The sequence below is a fragment of the Branchiostoma belcheri genome, unplaced genomic scaffold (genome assembly GCF_001625305.1).
Source record: "Branchiostoma belcheri isolate BF01 breed outbred unplaced genomic scaffold, Haploidv18h27 scaffold8, whole genome shotgun sequence".
NCBI lineage: Eukaryota > Metazoa > Chordata > Leptocardii > Amphioxiformes > Branchiostomatidae > Branchiostoma > Branchiostoma belcheri.
The window spans coordinates 5439694-5465240 of NW_017804464.1; the positions used below are offsets into that span (position 1 = coordinate 5439694).

General features: G+C 38.8%; 2 protein-coding genes across 2 annotated transcripts in view; one reads left to right on the plus strand and one right to left on the minus strand.

Moving 5' to 3' along the window:
* The first annotated feature begins 1386 nt into the window (after positions 1 to 1386).
* LOC109486195 lies at positions 1387 to 22372 on the plus strand. The gene is made up of 12 exons (XM_019789910.1): positions 1387 to 1703; positions 10222 to 10369; positions 12116 to 12248; positions 14291 to 14367; positions 15116 to 15211; positions 15602 to 15732; positions 16013 to 16104; positions 16820 to 16976; positions 17797 to 17895; positions 18226 to 18384; positions 19387 to 19482; positions 22186 to 22372. The coding sequence occupies exons 1-12, from the start codon at positions 1473 to 1475 to the stop codon at positions 22366 to 22368; spliced, it is 1602 nt and encodes a 533-aa protein (XP_019645469.1). The 5' UTR covers positions 1387 to 1472; the 3' UTR covers positions 22369 to 22372.
* A 2347-nt stretch (positions 22373 to 24719) lies between these two features.
* Positions 24720 to 25547, minus strand: part of LOC109486197 (WD repeat-containing protein 18-like) — a 7241-nt gene continuing 6413 nt past the window's right edge. The window contains exons 9-10 of the mRNA XM_019789912.1: positions 25199 to 25267; positions 24720 to 25042 (exon numbers count right to left, since the gene is read on the minus strand). Of these exons, the coding sequence (XP_019645471.1) occupies positions 24908 to 25042; positions 25199 to 25267 (204 nt within the window). The 3' untranslated portion in view covers positions 24720 to 24907. The remainder of the gene's footprint in view (positions 25043 to 25198; positions 25268 to 25547) is intronic.

Below are 25547 nucleotides of genomic sequence, written 5' to 3' on the forward strand. Positions count from 1 at the left end.
ATGACATCCTCTGGGAGCCCCAAAACTGATGCGCGCGTGCGAATAAAAAAAAAAGTTTTGCAAAAAAAAAGTTGTTTCATTATGAAATTTACGTGGTCATGAAGGTTGAACAAATGGGACAGAATATGGTTTGGCGAATAATCTACTCTTCGAATTCATTTCTTTACAATTTTGTGTTTTTTCGTTTGATTTTGGCATTCTACGACATTGGTATGTTTTTTTTTTTTGTAACTTATGGTATATTTTTGCTCATTTTGCAACTGTTTTGTACGATTTACAGTATGGTTGAAAACTTTTGGGTTTTTTTGGAAACGGACGAAAATTCATGCGCGCGCGGATGTCATCCATATAATCAAATCAACATGGCCTAACAAAAGGGACAAGGGCAATTGTAATGAGCTGGATTTGGGGACATAATCATGTCCTTGGTGCTGAAAATATTTCGCTGACGGAAGTCAATCTTATAGATTATCACTACATTCTAAGCAACGTCAAGGAGTTCATTATAAGATAGTAAAAAAGTATTGGGTTGTATCTTATGAAAGACGTGTTTGCTTTATATTGCATATATATTTGTACACATTTATGATAGTGATTTAATATATACGTTGTAGAGTGTTTACATTTGTCATCTATTCCTGTAAATGCATGGTGGTACTTTCTCTTTAAAACACATCTAGTTTAATGATTCCACTAACTTTATTGCCCTTCTATATGCTTCAGAGCCTTGGGAGGGGGGTACCATAGTTTTGTTACCGTTGTAGTCCAGTCTTTGCAAATGTCAGGCTCAATTTCAACTAGTCAAATTCTAATATTTTAAATTAAAGACTTGGTGACGTGCCAGATCGATTCTTCTGTGCTTCCAATTCCACAACGGCGATAAGTTCAAAGGTCAACCTGTGCAAATCAGCTGACGTTAAGGCCCCACCATCTTAATTTTATGGATGACATCCTCTGAAGACCCTCAAACTAGTGCGCGCGGGCGAATAAAAAAAGCTTCCGGCCAAAAATAAAAATTCTACTAAAGCACATGATTACAAAGCTGGTATTGTGAAATTGCAGCAGTACATAGTGACGTATACGACAAGCCGGTACATGCTGGCTTTTTGTGGAATTTATGAATCGGCACCACTGTACGTATGTACTGAGTTCTTAAGTAGTGGAGCTTCGGTAGCCTGGGTGTCATCTTCTAGAGTTACCACTGCATTGTCGCTAACTACCACGGACAGCCCAGACCTAGCCAGAGTAAGACCAGAGCCTTTTTGAGGCGAAAATCAATGCGCGCGCGCATGTCTTCCATAAAATTACGTCGGTGTGGCCTAACCGCCACCTGGTGTCGTGCCGTCCCTGGCAGTTATGAGCCTTTTGTTTTACCAAATGGCTGCCAATACCGCGACATCCCCAAACGTATCATTTCATTAACCATCCATCCCTTTTTAATCCCACTAAGCAGAGGCAGGCGGAGTAGAAACATGGGCGGCGCGCAGTCCACGGTACAGGAGGGCTTCCACAGCCTGATGGAGCGGCGGGAGGGCGATTCGGCAGCGGGGAGACCCCCCAACCCCATCGGCAGCTTCCGCGTGGGCATCTCGAGGGAGATCGACCAGGATTTCACCGACTACAGCCAGTACGACTTCCCGTTCGAGAACCTGGTGCTAGAGGGTGGTGGAAACAGGGGACTGGCGTATTTCGGAGCTTTACAGGTACGATATACACAGAGAGGCAGATTGACTGATGTATAATCGATAAACAATTCGGCTGGTGCACTGGCGGTCGAGATCGAAAATATGGTATTGTTTATATCCCTGGGCCTACATATATAACATCTGATTGAGCCAAGTAATACTGGTATTCTGACATTATACCAAAAGACTGGTAGTTTGTGCAAAGAGAAACTTTGAAATCAGACATATATCTTTATAAAGGCTGTAACGTACTGTTAACAATGATTTTCATATTACCACTTTGGGTACGAGTAGATGAACTCATATATAAACCCAAATAAGCAGGCCATATACACCTATATTACATATTGATGACATGAAGGACAATGGCAAATTAAAAAAAAAAGATCAAACACTCAAAGGCGTGCTGATGAAAAGCGTATACCCTTATCCTATATGCAATAATTAACAATATCATAAATCTAAATTGCAACATTGATAAAGACTGGAATATCTAATTAATCAAAGACGCTTATTAAAACTATATATGTATACATACTGTTTTGATGGATATGTTAAGTCATTCAATGTAATTTCCCAAACGTCCTATGTAATTACTATACCTGTTTCAGGGCTCGAAATTCATTTTTTGGAATAGGTGCACTGGTGCACCCAACCTAAAAAATTGAGTGCAAAAAATATTTTTGGTGCACCATGTAGGAAAAAAAATGTCAAAAACTATAATTATGTTTCATTTCAAGAAAAGTACTATAACAGTGATTGTATTATTTTTTCTGACACTTAGATGTTAAGAATATGAAAAAAGTGAAGTAGGAGCATCCTATTTTTTTTTAAAGAATATGCTGTAACTACTACACATTTAACATCTTTACATATGTTAAACCTAAGAAAATATTTGGGTGCACTGGTGCAACCACAGAAAAAAACATTGGGTGCACAGCTCCAAATTTGGGTGCACTAAGGTGCAGATGCACCCAGTATTTCGAGCCCTGTGTTTGAAATGTTGACCCAGATTCCAAAATGTATTAATGACGGTAGGTAGTATTTATGAGGTTGCGTAGTGCCCCAAAGGGTTTTAATACTAACCTACAACAGGATCCAAATGGATGTGCATAGTAGAATTTACCCAAAATAGGTTCAATAATTGGTTATGGGAGAAAGCCATAGGAAGGCCATGATTTGATAACTTTTAAGAGTTTATGTTGATTTTTTGGCACAAAGGGAGGCACCGGAAGCAACACCTCTTTAGTTGAAGGTAAGGCCACACCAATTTAATTTGTTGTTTCTCGGATTCGCCCTGTCCATTTTTTCTGATATGCCAAAAAATATATTTTTTTGGTTCGAAATCAACTTCAAATTGCTCAATAAAAGACATATTTTGGCCCCAACGGTTGAAGAAATTCCTTTCCTGCCTAATTGTTAAAGTTGTTCAATGTAACAGTGCAATTTTGTTTCATTAAATGTTCAAAATCTATTGTTTTAATTATATAAACCAGCCTGGTATGTTCACTTCATGGCTCATATTGTAACATTTCCGTCTATAATGCGGTACCTTGGCCTGTTTTTTTCACCCTGTCACTCCATATTTTATTCTGAAAAAATCCGAGAAACAACAAATTGAATCGGTGTAGCCTAACAGCCAATTCCACTATTCTGTTATGTCGGTGAAGGTTAGGCAACCAGGTAAAAAGATACGCCAAAAACAGTTACTCATTGCGGCAACGAGATATTATTTTGGAAACTGTCAGACGTTTCAGGTAGCATCCACTACCTTTCGTCAGTGACACTAGAGACTTGCAAGAGAAAGGCAGTGGATGGTACCTGAAACGTCTGACCGTTTTCAAAATCATATCCAATTGCTTGAGTAACTGGTTTTTTTTGGTGCCCTACACTACCAAAGATGCTTTTTCTTGTTTTTCTTATTGTCATGGGAAGGAAAATTTTCTTTGGGGGAGAATAATAAGAGAGAAAAATAAGAAAAAAAAATTCTTTATACCTACGTTCTTGCACCAAGAACAATATTCTCATTTTTCTTAAGAGGAGATAATTTTTCTAGAATAGGCATCTTGATTTTTCATCAGTAAAGAAATATTCTGTTACTCTTTTCCCTCTACTCTATTACTCTTTACCGTGTTCAACGCCATTTATATTGCTTGCCGCCAAAAGCTGAATAATATCACGGTGTCAAGAACCCTGATTGCAAAAATGGAGGGCACCATATGCTACGGTTTATACGGGCCTAGAACCTACATAACTCTTTATTTGCTGTGTGTTGTAGTTATGTGTAGTATTCGATAAAATACAGCCCTTCGTTATTATGGCTTCACCACAATGTGGTGAAGACATATTGTGTTCCCTCATGTTTCTTTTTCTCCTCCTTCTCCTGCCATTTCTTTAAATGGATTCATCTCTGCCATTTTCCGGCCAAATAACACGAAATTTGGCATGAAGGTAGAGTGGGCAAATACCCCGATGCGGTTTTTTCATTTTTTTGAAAAATTGTTTTATTTGCTTTTTTTGGCCATTTTCAGGCAAAAAATATACATTTTGAGATCTGGTTCCCAGGTACTAAAACCAAATGACCTGAAATTTGGTATGGGGATACCTTGGACATATGTCTACAAAAAGCCATTCAAGCTTTTGACATACACCACTTTAAAATTGGGAAAAATAAGGCTTTTTGGCTATTTTCGGACCAAAAATGTACATTTTTGGCTCCTGTGCCCTAATATTAAATCCGAATGACCTGAAATTTGGTATGGGAATACCTTGGACACATGTCCAAAGAATGTCATTCACGATTTTGACATACACCACTTTAAAGTTATGTAAAATAGGGCTTTTTGGCTATTTCCGGCATTGGAAGGTTCCATTTCTGCATGGGGGTGTAGACTATTGGCAGCCATCGTAGGATAGATCCATTTTCGGTATGGGGGATAGGGTGAAGCCATCTGCTGCATTTGCTCTCAAGCAAATGTCGGCCTTTCTAGTTTTTTTTAGCTTTTACGCGTATTAACATGCCATTACTGCAATGCTTTGGCGAAAGGCTGTTCAGCAAAATGGGGGCCTGTTAGGGGGGGGGGTGATAGTAATTACGAATTGCGCAAAATTTTCGCCCCGATTACGAGTTACGTTATTAAATTCTCAGAGCAGGTTACGACTTTACGCTTTGCCGCTAATGTACTGATTACGAATTGCGGCGATTTTTGGGGGAGGCTGCCTACGGATTACGAGGCCCGATTACGCCTTCCGAAAAAGGCCATGCAACCGTAACCACCCAAATGCGATTGGTAACAGATTTGGATTCGGTAGCGAGAAAGAAATATAATTCCTTTTATACCAAAACAATTATAGATAATCACTGAGGATACCGTGATGATTGTGGAACCTCATTGATTTCTAATGGCAGAGTACAGCTAAGCCATAAAAAGGATTTACATAATATAAGTATTGCGTTGACTGCAGAAATTGAATACCTCAACAATTGCATGCCACATTTAAGTCAAACTTGGTTAGTATAAAGGTAACTCGCTACTAAAATTTAATTTGCAAGAAAAAGGACATCTGATATTTTCTCAGGCTGCAGTGATTTAGTAACTTTATTAATTATCAGGCCACACCGACTTAATTTTATGGATGACAACCGCGCGCGCATTGATTTTTGCCTGTTCTCAAAAAAAAAGATCGCGTCTGGCCTGGCTGTAGGCTTGGGTAGTCCATGGTAGTTAGCTACAATACGGAGCCGGTGGTAACAATGGAGGATGGCACCGATGGCACCAAAGCTCCACGGCTCAACAACTCAGTACATACGTGCCGATTCATGTATTCCACAAAAAAACATCATGTGCCGGCTTGTCGTATACGTTGCTATGTACTGCTGCAAATTCACAATACCAGCTTTGTATTCCTGTGGTTAAGTAGCATTTTTATTTTTGGCCTAATTTTTTTATTGGCCCGCGCGCACTAGTTTGGGGGTTTTCAAAGGATGTCATCCATAAAATTAAGATGGTGTGGCCTTATAATCTATGCAGACAAAAATGCATTAAAATCAGGTCGCAAATACGATAAAAATTACAATCGACGTATCTAAATCCCGATGAACAGGAACATTATTAGTATCCAAAATCTAAACTCCTTAGTATAATTTTGTCAAAACGGACAGTACAAATTCAATCCAGGCCATGCACTGCCATTTAAAACGATAATCTTACAATACAATAAAATATTTACGATGTTCATACAGATTTCAAGGTTTAGAAAAATCACACTCAAAATCTTACTTGGAATTTTAGAATGTTGATTGGCACTTGTAATACACACATGCGTTGTGACGATAATAAAGATTAGATAACGTAAGATGGAAGACCCTTTCGATGGCCCCAAAGTGATGGTATTTGTTACGTTATACGGACACGCGGCACAGAACTTCTTAGGCCTAATGTTGTGTTTCCTGTCACCAGACTGATCCTGTATCTTGCTAGCCTCTTTTGGGAGGATCGACCACTGGCAAAGGCCAAAGTTCGATCTTATATCTGAATTTCAAATGATTGTTCTTGCATTTCACACTGTATTTGAAATTATGTGCCCTATGTGTTTTGTCCTTATATGTTGACTCTCTAATATCAGCTTTGCTGCCTTTAGAGTCAGTGTAATGTCTTGTTGCAGTTTTCAATAGATAAATAAATAAATAAATAAAATAAATTTCAAATCCTCTGAAACGTTATTTGGCACATTTTCAGAGACAGTTTTTATGAAGTAAATCGAGTGAAATATTTTTGTCTCTGTCCAGCAAGCAACGGGGGGACTGGTACAGGAGACAGCATTGGTCCTTGAGCAGCTTTCAATTTTTTTAATTATTATTGTTGGAATTGTTCAGCAAAAATCCATAAAATAACAAAATCCCTACCAAACGACCCTTTTTTTCAGATCCTTAACCGGTAACACGACATTTGTTTTTTGCTAGGCCGCGCAAATACAATGAGGTTAAGGCTGTATCCAATGAGAGGCGGTTGAAGATATTGATCGGGCAATTGTATATGTATGCAACTTCATGGTTTTAATTATGATGATAGTTGTTATGTTGAAATATTTTAGTAATGGTAATATCATTTTTACACTTGGCCGATAATTTGCTCGTTCGATGATTTATTAGTACCTTGTCTGACGTGTGACCTCAACGTGTATGCAAATTTGTAGTCATATGTGTATATTTGTACTGTGTGTGTAATGTGGAATGTGGAATGAGCCCTGGAAGATTAGCCCTAACGGCCCGGGCTAAAGGGTATCGTAATAAACTGAAGTGAATAATACATAATCATTGGGTTTATCTGGCGCGCTATAAGGTTCTTAGGCATTCGTGTCAATAGAATCGACACGAACAATAAATTTGCATCCCGTAATCGTGAATTCATCCGTTCCTGTGAGACATTCTGGTCCATTTACGACTGAATACTTCGCGTTTAGTAGAAAATCTTTACAGAACAGTTTAAAGGATTCTAACTCGCCCAGTACATTACGTTTCACAGGGAGTAGACAGTGAATAGAGGGTCGTATTGATTTTAACCAACCCGTAGAGCTATGATCTTCCTGATCTTATATCGTATTGGCATCTGCATGGAGGGCCAAAATGTATTCAATATTTAAGTGTATTTAAGTCGATAGAGTCTGACATATAAGCAATCTCTATGTCAATATATTGGTTTGCTGTGTTTCTAAGTACTAAATATAGAACATATATCTTGTACCTATTTTGTGTTAATTTGTTTGCTTGTCCCTTAATACATTGCAAGTTAAATGTAAATGTAATAAATGTATGTAAATAAGAGATTGTAAAATTAATAGGATTTGGGAGAGTCCACTGGACAAACCTTTAGGTTTCTTGGGCTCTCCAGCATATATTTGCTTGTATATAATTTCATTTTATACTGTTATTTTTTTATGTGCAAATGACAATAAAAAAATAAAACAAAACAAATATTTAGCACTGCCAAGTCGAAATTTAAAAAGCCTACAGATCAACAACAGAAACAATTAATTTCTCTCTAGTACATTGTACTTTGTAAATCCGTGCATTTATCCCCCCGGGGAATGAACATGCAATAAAGTTTCAGTTATTCGTTTTAGCACCTACATGGTTGCTGAGAGAGAATAGGTGATCACGCATACGTTATCACATATTGATTTTTACATATGGCCTGGTGGTGTTCGATTGAAAGACATTTTGTCCCCAACATATTTCTTTTTTTATCAAATTTACATGTCGTACCTTTGGAGAATTTTCTTCCAATTTCAGTGTTATGAATATATGTGAGATAGTAGCGATGCTAGAAGCTACCCATTTGTCTTATGCTATGACTCTTTTAATCACTATTATTAGCATTTCGACTTTTCCCTTTTGCTTGCCTATACCATGGATGTTTTTTTTTACCTCCATGCTTATACTTCTTCTAAATTTGCGTCACTCGTAACTAAGCAATAGCCAGTTCAAACTTGTAGCAAAGACTCTGACGAAAATGTAAAATATTATATTATTCCAGATCCGAATTGATATACATCGATACGGTATCCCCACCTGCCTCAATTAATTACCGTCGTAATCAATCTACATGGCCGTCTTAAAAATAATGGCCGATCCTGCTCTAATGTAAACAATAGTCAGTTCAAATTTGCGGCAACGAAGAAAATGTTAAATATTATATTATTCCAGATCCAAGTTGATATACATCGATGAGTAGTGTCCCCACCTGCTACAATATATTACCGTCGTCATCAATTAACATGGTCGTCTTGAAAATAATGGTCGTCCCCGGTCGAATATAAACAATAGTCATTTCAAACCTGTGGCAACAACTCTGAACAAAATGTGAAATATTATATTATTCTAGTCCCAAGTTGATATACTAGTACATCGAAGAGCGATGTCCCCACCTGCTTCAATGAATTACCGTCGTAATCAATCAACATGGCCGTCTTGAAAATAATGTCCGATCCTGTTGTAACATAAACAATAGATAGTTCAAACCTGTGGCAACGACTCTGACGAAAATGTGAAATATTATATTATTCCTGATCCAAGTTGATATACATCGATGAGCAGTGTCCCCACCTGCTACAATATATTACCGTCGTCATCAATCAACATGGCCGTCTTGAAAATAATGGCCGTCCCCGGTCTAATAGCACGGGTCATTGAGCAATGGCAGAATGGTGTCAGGCGGAATAATCCTGGCTTCAGCTGATTTCACAGACTGAATTGTGTCACTGAGGAATAATTAAGAAGAAGTTTTATTGTAAATTCGTGCCCGTAGGCTAATTGCAAATCATAAACATACAACAGTATTGAAACAGATTATATTGTTATACAATAGTATCTACATGATGAAAAGTAGTTGACTAAAACTATAGCTATGTCTGAAGGGTTTGACTTCTCTTTTGTAAACCATGGAAGACGTAATGTCCCACCTTTTCTAAAATTTGTGGGTTTTGGGAAGTTAACAGAAAAATAGTTTTTTCTTTGTCTGTAAGTTTAGTAAAATTGGGATAAATTGTAGAAGTTTGAATAGTCAGCTCATTTCGAGCGTTGTTATAAAATGAACAATTTGAGATAAAGTGTAGAAGAATAATAGCAATAAAGCCAACAACCATCACGATAGCTAAAATAAAACGTATGGCCACTACAAGTCTGTCGTTTGGTCCATGCTATACTAATAGCAGTGGCTTTTACAAACTAAAAAAAGAAAAATAAACACCCGAATACAACAGAAAACAGAATCAAAGATCTCATACCCCGGTGATTAGATTTTCTCAATTTCCTTTCTTCCTTATATATCGTGATTTGATCATCGATTCTTTCTATGCATTTTCCTAGTATACAATTGAAGGAAATACAATAACGCTTACTGGGACATATAGCATAACCTAACATCCTTGGAATGCATTTACATCTAGCATTTATATTCCTGTTAGCCTTTGATAAACCAAATCTAACTAATCATACAGCCCCGCACATTTATACAATCACTAAGAAGCGAGAGGAAGTTGAAAAGACTAGAATACATTAGGGGTTTATGTATACATGCAACAGTTATATGTTTATGTATTCGTACATGTATATGCATACATTGTAATCTTGACCTGTAATCGTAAGACCTGTGCCCAATGGGGCAGAAAATCAAAAAAATAAAGGTCTTATGAAGAAGTTAAACTTTTCTCCAACTCAAAATTTGACTCACCGGAATTTTCGACTGAATCACTCAGTCTTCCTCAGCAATCTGACGTGATTTTTCCCACATGTGACGTCAGCAAAGGGTCAAAAGTTGTCTGAAGTCGATATCGCCCCCCGTGGGAAAATCACGTGTCCACAGCATTTGGGTCAGATAGCTGAGGAAGACTGAGTGATTCAGTCGAAAATTCCGGTGAGTCAAATTTTGAGTTGGAGAACAGTTTAACTTCTTCATTATGTAATTTACCAACTCAGATGAACTTTCATGCTGAAATAAAGGTCTTCATTCATTCATTCTTAATCGTTCTTTAATAGGTTCTTGAAGAAGCGGGTATATGGAAGAACATCAGACGTTTCTCCGGTACCAGTGCTGGCGCCATCACCGCCACTTTCCTCGCTATCGGCATGAGTACATCAGAGGCCAAGGACTACGTCGATCAGGACATGCGGAAAGTCTTCATAGGTACGTCATAAAGTAAACAAGACTGGCAATGAAAACACACATTGCCATGGCGACGGTGGTTGCTGTTTGGGGTATGGTTGGCATGGCACTGCCATCATTTCATGATTTTGAGGAAGACTTGGTATATGTTAAGTCTAGACAGATACAGTGCACTCCTCCCCTGAGTGTATAGTGAACGAGCCCCGGGGTCACAGAAAGTAGGGCCATCTTGGCAGAGAGGTCTTCCCAAGGGTTTCCAGGAATGTGTGCATAAATGTGGTTCAGAGAAATGCCTGTGGACATTCCATTCCTGTGGACAAAATGCCTGTACCATTCCTAGAATTCTTGCAAACTTCACACAATACGGCTCCTTCCTGAGACGTCGCCAAAATTTCATGTAAACTATGTAAAGTCTAGGTGGTCCCGTTTCAAGTATTAATTTTAACCAATTGCTTTCTGTGTATATATGCTATTGTGGTATATGAACGTTAAATACATATTATTAGCGTATGTAATATACACTAATTTGATATAAAACAAGAATGTATCATTTTCTAACGCCATAGTGAACAGACCTATGACCTCCTCAATAAAGTGTATCGAGTGGGGATACGTTACCTCTTTATGACGTGTTGTGTAAAAAAAATCAGAACGATGTATTTATTATTCTAGGCACAACGCTTACAGTTACATGTGCTGATGACAATATAATTTTAGCCATCGAAATTGTTAAGTCATATACCTTTGCCTAATACGACACAAAATGGGCCCATATAACTCATAAAGGGGAATTAAGCAAGGCTTTGTGTATTAGTGACGAGTGAAACTTTCATCGGCACATCTAATGTAAGTGTTGTGCCTTGAATGATAAATATATATCACAGTACGAGACAGAGAAGAATTGAAATTACATTTGGTGCAAAGGAGTACTCTGATGGTGACTACCTACCAAAAACGCCGCTACCAGCTACATGTAGATGAAGCACAAAGTGTATATGTTGCAGTAATCATCATCATCATCATCATAGCTTGTTGCAGTAATGATTTGTGCATAGGCCACTGCAAGTACATATTATGGATGGCATCCCACGCAGACTCCAAATCTAATGCAAGCGGGTGAAAAAAAACGAGGCGGGACAAAAAAAAACAAAGTTCCTTCATTTCAAAGTTTGACTCAATCATTGTAGAAATGGTTTTGATTTAGTGGGAACATCACATATACACAATCAACATCACATATCACTGCATCAAAGTAAGAAACAAAACATTAAATCAGAGCCTTTTGCTTGTCTCTCTTTATAGTTATTTGCCATCCACCTTGTGGCATAGGAACAGACATCTTTGCCCATTTTCGGCATGTTGACCACTGTCAGAAGGCAACAAAATTGATTTTTTTTGTAAAACATCAGGCGAAAATTGATGCACGCGCTGATGTCATCCTTACTTGCTGTGTCCTTATTATGTTTACCGAAGGAAAACATATTGTTTTTGCTCAGTTTCTTCCTCTTCTTCTTCTCCAAACAGTGACCTCTGACCTGACCAATGACAAGATTTGTTGACATCTGTTACCATGGTGACTGGTGTTGGGTTACATGATTTTGCAATTTCATGGTCTACTCTGCTCCTGTCACCATATACTAGTAGTACATGTATGTGAATGTGTTTGAGTTAGAATTAACAGAGCAGACCATGTCCAAACTTCAAGGTAAACATTATGCATTTGCTTTGCAAATGTTAGTTCTCTAGTATTGAAATATTATTTTACAGACCACGGCTGTGGATATTTCAGCCTCCTGCCAAACCTGCTATCCGGTTATGGCTGGAATAAAGCGGAATCCTTCATGATCTGGCTGGGAGGGATCCTGAAGGAAAACACTGGCAATGCCGACATCACGTTCCTGGAGGTAAGGCCACACCAATTTGATTTGTTGTTTCTCAGATTTATTTAAAAAAAAACACGAAGCGACAGGGCCAAAAAACGAACAGACATTGGCATTGGCATCCTATGACAGCACCAAATGCTATGGTAGAGGCCATGAATTCAACATACTAGGCTGGTTTGTAATTATTCAAACAATGAATTTCGAAATTCAAACTTTTAATTAAACAATGTACTACATTAGTAGATGGAAAAACTGTAACAACTCTGAAGAGAAGGGAGTACCTTCAACTGTTTCAGCCTCTGAAATGTTTTTTTTTTGCAAATTAGAAAAAAATGAAGCGGATCATTCCATGAACATATCAAATTGGTGTTGCCTAAGTGCTACCATTCTCTTTGATCATCTTTCCTTCACTGACTTGATTATATGGATGACATTCACACATGCCCAACTTTATGTAAAAACCGTTTCAGGCTTCTAGATTAAGATGTAGGCAATATAGTCAAATCGCAATGCCATTTATCACATTCCTTTGTTGGATAACAATGTAATAACTCACAAGTGTAGGATTATCATGCTACATTTGATTCTAAAAGTTTGGTGAAGTGTCCTGAATACCTTCAGGGGCCCCATGTCATTTTGCCGCCATCTCCAAGTAAAATCCATATTACATGAATCGAGCCTAAAGGTTCGTTCATCTGGGAGTTATGCTGCCAGTGCTTTATATTCACATCAAGATTTCTTAAAAGTTAGTTGTTCCCCCAGCGACCCGTTCCCTAATGTGACTTAGCGGAAGGAGGACTAACGTAGCAGCGGTAGATGTCTCTCTAGACCCTGGTAGAGTTTTGTTATGCATAGCCTATCCTTCCAAGCCAAGTCCAATATTCCGTATGTCAAGCAACGACCCTGGAGTACCGGTCTGTGTTGCGTCTATATCTCGCCAACTTTAATTCAACCAGTCGCGTCACCACCTAAGGCCAAAAGGCATCATGGCAACTTTCCCTCTAACTACAGGACGAAGAGTAGAGTAAAACGTTGCGGTTTATTTCAACACACAGATTATACAGAGATCAAATTTTCAAATCTGTCAGGAAGCTCTATCGCGAAATCCGGGTCAAACGGGCGGATTACACTTGGCGCGCAAGGATACCCGGAAGTAAGGTTCGAAGTCAAAATCAATTTTCACTCCAAAATCACTATATTACACTCTCCTCGTGTTGAGGTTTGTTTGTTTGTTTGTTTTGTTTGTTTTTATTTATTTAACCAGGGGGATACATATCGCCCGTGGGGCGCTTTTCAATGAGCCCTGGGCCTGGGGAAGACCCCAAACAAAAACATCAAACTCAAACTAATACAAATAATCAACAAAAGTAACTTATAAAGTTACATAAGTTACTAAATAATACAAAAGCAAGGTAACTTAAGTGGCATACATTGCGCATGAAATCATAATACCAAAATAAGTGAAACAAAAGTGTAGCCTGACCATCATATAACATAGAACCAAGGTAGGACAAGAAAGAAATCAAGATTAAAATCAGGCTTGGAATTTGCATATCAATGATTGCCCAGTACATAAGATTGCTTGAAGGCTGCTAGGGTCCTGGCTGCTTTTAGGTGATGTGGTAGCGTGTTCCACAATACCGCCCCAGACGAAGAAAAGGCACGTCTTCTGTATTCTAGCTTAGTCATTAGCAACTTAAGACCTCCTTGCGCCCTGAGGCGAGTGTTGTGAGTATGCACGTGTGGTTGAATGATATTTCGCGGAGGTAATTTATGAGAAATGTAACCTCAAACTTGGACCCTCAAAACCCTTTCGTGACTTTTTTTACCGCGTACTATCACGGGACCCCGGTCGCCCCCGGTCGCGGAAGAATTGGGATGTGCACCTCTAACATAATGAAACTAGATTCCTATAGGCAATTATATTCTTCAACTAATGCGCAGTTATCTTGAGCCTACGATCGACTATCAAACTGATGCCGTGAATTGTATTATTCCAGTTGTATGAAACGTTCCACACCGAGTTGGCCATCGTGGTGTTTAACCTGAACTACATGACGGAAATGTACTGTCACGTGAAGACCACGCCGGACATGTCCATCAGGAAGGCAGTCCGCATGTCCATGGCCATCCCAGGTATGCGTGTACAACTAACCTAATTCTAATTTGTCCCTTAATTAAACAATTTCATTACCGCAATTATTATCATCTTAGATACCAAAAAGCCCCACCCCCTTCATGGCAACACTTCTGAATGAGCAGGACATATAAGGTTATACTCTATGTCTTTTCTACTCTTTTCAACCCTTTCTTACGTTTACATATATAAATAATAGGTAGTAAACGTTTCTTGCATTTACATATATACATAATAGAAATGTTGTTATAAATTTGAATAATTTGAATCGAGCTGATATAGTACACGAGCGTGCAGTTCCTAACTAATGCATTGCACCAGTTTGTATTATCTTGCATACTTTGACTGTAAATTGTAGTTGTGGTATGTTTTAGTGCAATAACTTTGTTAATTTGTTGTGTAATTTTATATTTTATACATTAGTTATCATATATTGTATAAGTTTATGATAATTTATTTATTATCACCATAATTCAGTCTTAGGACTACACGTACAAGTGTGATATATGTGTATGAAATGACAAATAAACCAATTATGACTAGTGAATAAGTTTTGCAAGACCAAGGCACACTATACTTTCATTCGTGCAGATTTCGATTCTAACCTTTTCACGTTGAAATTTAATCATTTTGATTGTAGTTATGAATTATTATAAATATTCTTATTGTTTTTGTATATTATCAAGAATTTCATATAAGTGCTGTTGGTATTATGGAATAAGCTGACGAGTTATGTATTTTATGTAGGCCTGTTCCAGTGTGTGAAGTTCAAGCAGTTCGAGTTTGAAGATGTTTTCATTGACGGTGGATTTGGGTGTAACTACCCCATCCATTGTTTCGATGGTGAGTGTCAGTATCATTATCTGAAATGCAATCCGTTAAGTTGTCATTATATTCTCATGTACTATTTTGAAAGCTTGTGATATAAAATACTGAGAGAAAGAGAGAGAGAGAGAAAGAGAGAGAGTGATAGAGAGAGAGAGAGTGAGAGAGAGAGAGAGTGAGAGAGAGAGTGCGTGTATGTGTGTGGTATCTTAATCAGGTAACAGACCCTTGCCTTTTTTGCCCTGCGGTGGCGTAGTTACTTCCGCATTCGTTGCGTTTCGGTGGGGCGTGACGCCTTGCACGAGAAACACCCCCCAAAATAGTGTTATACAGGGTACTATATAGATGGTGCTATACGTGCAGGACAATGGTTTTAGATTAACATATAAACATCCATTCCGTCGCCAGGATGGTGGCTGTGTATGGAAAGTGACAGCGCCTTCATCAACAAACTCCACGACTTGGAGGATGTCCAAACTCTCATGCAGAAATCCGAGCGTTTTGGAACCTACAACGAACGGACGTTCGGTATTTTGTTGGTAAACTAACACTTACACATATCTTTACCTTTGGTTGAAAGTACTAGTACTTGTAATTCTAATAGTATAGGCTTTATTTTAAAAAGAGGAGTAAAAAGAGTATAATATGCCTTAAATGATTATATCAAGGTCCAATTTATTATATGATCAGATTATAGATCACTACAATGTTCAAATTTTTGCGAATACCTATCGATGCAATATTTTAATTTATTCGCAATTTTTGCTATGGTTGTATCTAACTAGTACATAACCATTGTTCTACAATTTCCCGCCGCAGTATTCGGACACAGACCCGGAGTTCTTGGAGTACGAACTCAACTCCCGTTTTGACGGCAAGAAAATGCCGAGACCGAGCACCAAACTGGCGAAGTAAGTAACACAGCAGATTGTAGACAGTATCTATCTATAATAGTATGTCATCTAACTTATATGTATTCACCTATAGATACGACCAGTTATTTGACTTGCGTTTATTCCTATTCCTATTCATATCTAACATTTACATTATGCCGTATTCACCTAATGTCTAACATCAGTTTCTATCTCTGTCTTTCTATTTATTTATTCATTTATTTATCTACGTTATACATATATATCTACCTATCTATGTGTCCAATTTTTTTCTATGTATTTATCTTTGAATAGAACATTTGATATAAGGTTGCATTAAAGCTGCACAGTATGTAAAAGGAAAGCGTACTAGTTAATTCTATACGCTAAACATATCATGCATTTTTTTCATATTTCAACATTTCATGACTAGACATGGTGACAGCAGACTCAATTATATCAACTTATTTTATGCCGCCACCAATGCAGAGGACGAATAGAGGACAAGACAACACTCGTTAAGTGAGGAAAGTCGTGTAAAGTGCCTTTCCAAAGGGCACAAGATCGGTGGTATTTCAGAACGCGAACCCAGGGCCTCTTAGTTACGAGTCGAGCACGTTGCCGCTACGCCACACGACCTCATGACCATCTTTTATTCATTAGGACTACATGTACATCTGTTTAACGTGAGTTCTAGGAATTTTTTAGTTATTTGCTCCAACTGAAATTTTCTCCTTTCTGCCCGGTGCATTAGGAAGTACACGGACTCTGAGCGGAAGAAGGAAGAGTCTGCACGGGTGAAACGCGAGGTTCTCACGGCGGCAGACAAGTTCCTCACGGCGCTGAGGGAGAGCAACCTGGACAAGAACGACACCATCGACAAGAAGGAGCTGGAACGAGCTTTTAGAAAGGTATACGTAATACGCCTAATCGTACTCTTCATTCACCCACTCGTGCCAGGCCTGTCTCTTTGTATCAAGAAAAGGTCCTGGCGTACCGGCCTGCGATCCGTTTGTCTCCTTTATTTCTTTAACCAGTAATTACAGCTCAGGCCAGTTTTGCCTGCTTTTCAGGTAATCCTGGATATACATAAAAATACACACATCCCTACGTCAGCGCTGGCCAGCTGTAAGCCAATCAGAGACCCCTTTTATTTTTGGAGGGAAAGTCACCAGCCAATCACGTTTCCTCTTTTAGACTATCCTTCTCAGAACTTCAGTAACCTTCCTCAAGACCTTCGGACGTCAGCAATTGGTCAAAATTGACAGGAAGTTTATACCGCCCGCCGTCATTGTGATGTGTGATGGGGGCTAGTAGTAGTAGTAGTAGTAGTAGTAGTAGTAGCAGTAGTAGTAGTAGCAGTAGTAGTAGTAGTAGTAGTAGTAGTAGTAGCAGTAGCAGTAGTAGTAGTAGTAGTAGTAGTAGTAGCAGTAGCAGTAGCAGTAGTAGTAGTAGTAGTAGTAGCAGTAGTAGTAGTAGTAGTAGTAGTAGTAGTAGCAGTAGTAGTAGTACTAGTAGTAGTACATGTAGTAGACTAGTTTATTAATTAAACAAGCGAAAAAGCGAAAAAGTACTGAAAAGCCTCCTGGCAGCCGTGATGGCTGAATTACAAGGCTTATTCTGACGACACATTTCGACTTGATATATACAATTTCATAAATTTTTTTAAAGGGGTTCAGCTAATCTTTATTGGACTTTCGTATTTACATTCCTATTTGTTTTGCTGCACAGAGGCACTTGTTTACGCCAGAAGATGCCCGTATCCTGTTCGGAGACGGCGTCAACATCGATGACGTGTTCTACATGCTGGACGTGGACGGCGACGGACAGGTAGGGTCACCTGTCAATCACCTGTAACACACCGGTACCCATACCGATCTAGCCTGGTTATGACAAAAAGGGCTAAACGTTCTTGCCAACAGTACACAACACTGAGTAAATTGTGACTAGATTTTCGGCTGACCACGGAATGGACCCTTCTACTGCAGCTTCCGGGACGTGACGTCGGAAACACGTGATTGCAGCAAAGGGTCATACGTGTCAGATAACCTGTGTCGCCCCCCGTCTCTGTTCAGTGTTGGAGATAATGAAGTATACCAACACAGATGAACTTTCATGCTAAAACTTGAACTCACTTATAGTATTGCTCTTTGTTCCTAGATCACGTACAGAGAGTTGGTGAACTACCTGGAGACGAAGGGTGTCCATCTGTTCTCTAAGTACCTGGGGTACCAGCGGCGTAACATCGAGAACGTCGGCGACTTCCTCTTCCAGCTCCAGGCCGCTCAAATGATGATCTCAAAACGTCTTTACGTTGAGGTACGGTTTAAACATTCTGGTTTTATTTTTTTACTAGGCCACAGCAACTTAAATTTAATGGATGACATCCTCCGCAGACTCTAAATGTATTGCGATAGGGCGAAAAAAAACAAGGCGGGCCAAAAAAAGAAGATTCCTACACTTTCAAATTTTGACATCATAAACCTTGTTAAAAACAAGAAATAAAAACCCGTATTTTTCAGGGTTTACTGCCAACTATTACAACATCCGTTGTCACTGAAAAATAAAAGCTTTCAATAATTGTGCAAATGGGTTTGATTCAGTGGGAACATCACATGTAAAAGGAATAAAATACATCAAAGTAAAAGACAAAACAATAAATCAGAGCCTTGTCTTGTCTCCTCTCTTCATATTTATCTGCCATCCACGTTCCGGCATGGCAACAGACATCTTTGCCCATTTTTGGCATGTTGACAGCTGACCACTGTGAGAGTGCAACAAAATTTCTTGTTTTTCCCCAAATCAGGCGATAATCAATGCGCGCGTTGATGTCATCCATAAAAATTACTTGCTGTGGCCTAATCGGTACGAAAGTGTTGCTTCGGGTTGTGTCTCTGGTTGTCCTAAGGTGATTTTTTGTGGTTATGATATAAAGCTGTAATGTACGTATCTCTGCAACTTTGGCGACGTCTCAGGGAGGAGCCTAATAGTACAGTATTGTGTGCAATTCGCAAGAATTCTAGGAATTGTACAGGCATTTTGTCCACAGGAATGGAATGTCCACGGGCATTTCTCTGACCCACATCTATGCCCACATTCCTGGGAACCCTTGGGAAGACCCAGAAGACCTGTCTGCCACGGATGACCCTACTTTCTGTGACCCCGGGGCTCGTTCACTATACACTCGGGGGAGGAGTGCACTGTATCTGTCTTCCTCAAAATCATGAAATGATGGCAGTGCCATGCAAACAATGACCCTTACATCAACCACTGCCGCCATGGCAATGTATGTTTTCATTGCCAGTCTTGTTTCTATTTCAGAAACGGGACGCCGACAGAACTATTGGCGTCGACACAGACTACGTAGACACAGCGGATTTTGATCTCGAAGCTGAGGACAAACTTTTTCTTATCGAGGTACGTCAGAAAGGCTAAAAATCGGGCATTTCTTCTTTTTGTCTTTTCTTCGCCAAAAAATAGGAAAAGGTCAAAATGTATGGTTTTTGTATGTAATGTGGACTCAGAGATTCACACATCAATTTGCAAAACAATTGAGCTGGTATCATGTTGATAATTTCTAAAATTTAGCAAAAACTGCTTTGGGGTCCGCGCGAACCCCAGGTGTACAGATTAATCAGTCCGGGAAGGTGTTCTGTTGAGGGTTAAACATACATATTCTTGACTTAGCTAAGTCTGCAATATGTGCAATGTAGTCTGTAAAGAAAAAAACACTTGCAAGAATGACCTTGAAAAATAGATTGCTATTGATCTTTGAAACAAAACTAATTTATTTCTAGATATAAAAGGGATTTGGTACGACAAACGGTGGACACTTATTGAAATTCATATCTGTTTTTGTAAGATTAGTCTTTGAAAATCGAATCTATCTTCGGCCAAGCAATTTTTCTTTTCGTGACGTTTCAACCTATCATGCCAATATAAAGTGTTGGTACTACTTTAATAATATATCCCTTTCAATATTCCGCGCTTTGGCTTCATAAATTACATAGATAAGATATCATTTCTTGGACCAGTGATATTACACGGTCACGTCTGTCGTATGATATCGATTCTTAAGTTGTAGAATGCTGAATCAAGCATGGATAATGTATATAGTTTAATTTGCGTTCTTAACCCTTGTCCTGCTGGCATTCCTGGCACAACATCTTTCAATAATTTCATGTCTTAATTAGATCATAGACCCTCATTTGTTTGCCCTGCAGTGGCATGGTTACTTCCACATTCGTTGCGTTTCGCTGCGATGTGATGCGTTGCACGCCCCCAAATCGTACCTATACAGGGTGCTATATAGATGGTATAGATGGTATGTGCAGAACAGCAATTGTTGTGCTCCGCAGGACAAGGGTTTTAACATTCATTTTTGCTGTTAACAATACGTGTGTGCAAAAAGCCATTTAGAAAATGGTATTTACGGGTAACCCCCTCGATAAACCCCTACGTTTCTTGGCATGGGTTGCCTGGCACATTCGTTGCAGTTGACATAATTTGTTACATACTTATGTCGTTTTTAGTCCGAACTGCAAATAAATAAAAAATAATAATAGTAAAAAAAATAAAGATTCAAGACGGCCTTTTCAACAGCAAGACAGTTGAAATGAATTCTAAATAATACTAGTACATGATTGACTGCCCCAAGAATGTAGCCTCTACCAGGCTTCGGGAGGCGGCTGTTCGTGTACCGCAAAATGTTCTCTCCCAGCAGAAAAACTCCCCTGGCATGTTATCTATCTATTTGGCCGATTTCTACTCTTTCCAGCCGCCTCCCGAAGCCTGGTAGAGTCTACAAAGAATGTCTTCATTTTCTGGACGTACGATGATTGTACAATAAATGTGACCAGATCCCTAGTCACCAACTAACTCTTCTTATTCCCCTTACTGCTATCTCTACTTTTCTTGTGCATTTCTACATTTTTCCCCTCAACAGCAAGGAAAGAGAGGCTGCCGGGCCTTCCTGAAAAACTACGTCAAAAAATTCAAGCTCAGGCCGCGAGGAGAAGACCCTCGTACCCCAAGAAAACCTCACCGAAGACCGGGTCCTGATCCTTCTTCTACCTCTTCAAGATATCTTCCTAATGTCTCAGACTCCTCAGCAGATGTACAGACTTCTTACTCTACAAGTCATGATTACTTTGATGACTTCACGGGTGCAGTGCCGAAGAGAACGCATTTTGCATCGAGCCAAAGAGAGTCCATCCAGCAAAGTGAGGATTTCATCGAGTGATCCTCAACATCAACCTTCTTATTATGTTTACCGAAGGAAAACATTGTTTTTGCTACGTTTCCTCTTCTTCTTCTTCGGTTCCAAACACTGAACTCTGACCTGATTTGTTGACGTCTCTCACCATGGTGACTGGTGTTGGTTTAAATAATGTTGCAGTTTTATAGTAGGAGGGATTTATACTCCTGCCTGACCATATATATGAATGTTCTTGAGTAATAATTAACAGAGCAAACCATATGCGAAGGCAAACATTATGCATTCCCTTTGCAAATGTTACCTTTCTAATAAAATAATATGAGCTCATTTCTCTGTACCAAACAAAAGCTGCCCTTTCCTCTATACCTTTCTGAAATCATCATTTTTAATAACTGAACATGAAAAATCTGTATTGTATACTTCGTCACTTAAGTGCAATAAATATAAATGATATGTACGAAGAATAAGCGAGGGGCTGATCAAAAATCATACCTTGCCATGTACTAGTCCTTGCTCTTCATTATTTACATCCTAAGAAGTTATTCGTACCTTACATAAGAGGGTTAGGTTTTCCTCCTATCAGAAGCTACAAAGAAAGTTACAAAGAAAAATCCTGTATCACTTAAACAATTTGTGTGTAGCAATACGATATAAAGTAAAATGTATTACCAAACAACAATAAAGTTGATAATCCCATATGCATTGCAATAAGTGGAAAAGACAGCCATGGCCAAGTTACTAAGAAGTTTAGATATAATTTTAAGTTAGTTTTAATTATCATATCAATATAGTGTTATTACTTAGTTTTGATTAGCAGCTCTATCACAAGTTTCTGTTGTTTTGTACTAGGTTGTTTATTTACTCTTTATTTATTTATTTTTTTAAATGATCGACAATTGTAGCAAGGCAGGCGGGGAGCTCGGGCATTCCTGCGGGAGTTTGTGCGGAACAACAACATGCGTCCCCGCGACTCCCAGCGCCGGTCCTTCCTGAGACAGACGTACGGGAGACAGAACTCCGCCGCGGGGGGTAAACCTCCCTCCCGACCCGGCTCCAGGCGAGGCAGCTTCGACTTCGGCAACTGAGTTTCCTCGGTAAGGCCACACCGACTTAATTTTATGGATGGCATCCCCGCGCGCATTGATTTTCGCCTGTTTTTTTTTTTTTTTAAAGATCACGTCCACTGGGGCTCTGGTCTGGCATAAGGTCTGGGTTATATTGAGGTGGTAATTACTCTGGAGGACGGCACCCACTCTACCGAAGCTTCACGACTCAAGAACTTCGTACATACATTTTGTACGTACAGTGCCGATTCATAAATTCCGCAAAAAGCCAGCATGTTCCGGGTTGTCGTAAACATCGCTGTCTGTGTACTGCCACAAATTCACAAAACCAGCCTTGTATTCCTGTGGATTAGTAGCATTTTTATTTTTGGCCGGAATTTTTCTTTATTCGCCCGCGCGCACTAGTTTGGGGGTCTTCAGATGATGTCATCCATAGAATTAAGATTGTGTGTGGCCTGACAGGCCGTTTCGCCACATTGTCAGTTCGCTACCGTTGTTTCGCTACATAACAGAAGCCGTTTCGCTATATGTACTGTATAGTAGAAGTTGTTTCGCTACGAACGTCATTTCTCTATATAGACCAGTAGCACTGACTTCTATGTATAGCATATGAAACCGCGCACCCGCACAGAAGCAAAGGGAACTCGTGTGTCACAATGTTCAGCTTTGCACAGTATTTACAATTTGTCAGCACCGCTTAATTTGTGTAACGCAGGATTTAGGCCACACCAATTCAATATGTTGGTTCTCGGATTTTCTGAAAAAATATGAAGCGACAGGGCGACAAAATTAGGTCTAGGCATCCTATTACAGCCCCAAATGTTATATGATAGGAGCCATGAAGTCTAAACAAAAGGCTGGGTTAACATCTAAACAATGAATTTTGAACTTTGAATCAAACCACTGCATTGATGGATGGGAAAACTGTTGCAGCTAGGAAGAAAAAGATTTTCCTCAACTGTTGGGGGCAAAATCTGAGCATATTTGAGTTGATTCAGAACCAAAATGTTTTTTTTTGCAAATCAGAAAAATATGAAAAGGCAAATCCGAGAACCAACAAATTAAATTCGTGTGGCCTTAGAAATGTTTCACAGCATTTGCAACATCTGTCAATATGTGCGATGAAGTTTTTTCTTTATTGTCTTATATACAATTATCTTGTCCATATACATGTAGCTGTATCTGTTTAACAGTGCCTTGCTTAAATATCTCAGACCATATCTGATTTAACTGCTGTTGTTCCATTATAAGTTGGCTCCAATGAAACAAGTGTGCAATGTATAGACTTATGTAGAATTGATAATTTTGAATAGTGGGATCATTTACATGTTTTGTGTTTTCTAATCTACATGAATATTGTTAGTGCTAACCTTATGTAATATATACTAATATACAAATGTACATTGTGTACATTTCGTCACATTTTTGCATGTCATTGATTTCATTGTTGTTGTCAATTTTTGTGTTTGTCAGAATTACCATAAAGCATACCAAAATGCTGCTTCAATATATGCATTAAGGTAATATTGTTTATGTATGTAAGTTTTTTTTTTTGCATTTTGGTGATGAACCAAGAAAGTTGCACTGGGATGTATATGTGTGATTTATAAAATGATGATGGCATTGCAGATGGAATAAATACCATACATTTTTGCTTACAAAACGCAAGTCGTATTACTTACATGCCTTTATGGCTGACAGTTTGCTTTATTGGAAGTAAAATATAATATAAAATTCATAGTTCAGAATTTTGATATTTTTAATTTCAGGGTATGGTGTACATAATATGTGAAAATGACCGTACGTTTGCTGGGTCGTTCTGTTCTCACGCCCTCTTTTATTAGCGCCACAGTACTAGGCGGGACAAGTATCCAAGCGCAAATCTACGTCGACTGAACACGCACCTTAATTCAACATTTACAGTCTCAACTCTCAAGATTGATGAATTCCTCTAACATTCACCTCCATTTCCATCTCGATGCCATGCACAGAACAATCTCTGCACCCTTCTCTAGTATTGTGCAGCACTACTTTGTGCCCGGACTTCTTTTGACTATGGGGTTTGCCTATAGATGCTGTGTTGTGCGGCCTTGTCCCAAAGTCTGTGTCAGCTTTAGTCCACTTACCATTTTATCCACAAATGGGGTTATCGTAACATCTGTGTCCATAATATCACCAGGGTCCATAATATCGCCAGGGTCCACAATATCACCAGGGTCCATAATATCGCCACCTTGAGAAATAGTGTGCTTAAGATATTTTTACTGCAACATACCATAGGTATGTACATTTGATGTGTGAAGGAGTGCATACCAAAAGTATGTTGCAGTAAAAATATCTTTAAGCACACTATTTCTCAAGGTGGTGATATTATGGACCCTGGTGATATTATGGACACAGATGTTAGCAGATCATGGCTACATGTATATCACTCACTGTCTTTAATCCTTTGCTATATGCTTGTCAAATCTTACTGAAATTTTACTCAAAACTTTGGAACCAATTTTATCTATTCAGCTCTTCAGTAGTACCAAACATCATGAATCAAGGTATTGCTGTGTCAGCTTGTTCCTTTGCTGTTAAATATATTCTGTGCGGCGTATTGATACAGCTCCTGGTTGATGTGCTTCAACCTCTTCACTTCAAACTCTAAGTCCTGTTTACTCACATGCTCACTTTTCTCCTGAATATCCTTCTGCAAGGAAAAAAAAAGATACTAACATAGTAAACAAATGACTAACCATGCATAAAACATGTCGTTTTAGCTATCATATGGTGGCAAAACATTACAAACAATAGGAATGGTGTTTATATCAAAACTGTTAATAGATAAAATATGAAATTTTCATACCTGTTCGGTGTAACTGTGCACTCTTTTAAGTTCACTGTAGTTCTGGAGCAACCCTTCAGACACCATACCCTGCTTACCATTAAAGAAAATTGGAAAAAATACAAAACAAAGTCATGCACATACTACATGTATGATGATGTTGCAACTTATTTACAGTACGTACTTCTAAATATTTCTAAGTACGCAATAACAGTCACTGTGATAGACCAAATTTTGCAGTTAAAAGGGAAAGGAGATTTTTTGTAGTCTCCACCAGACTTCTTTTGCGGGGTGAATAAATCGTAGAAATCGGCCTAAAAAGGGTATTAATTGGCCAGAGAAGATAGCCGGCCAGAGAAGCTCCATTTCT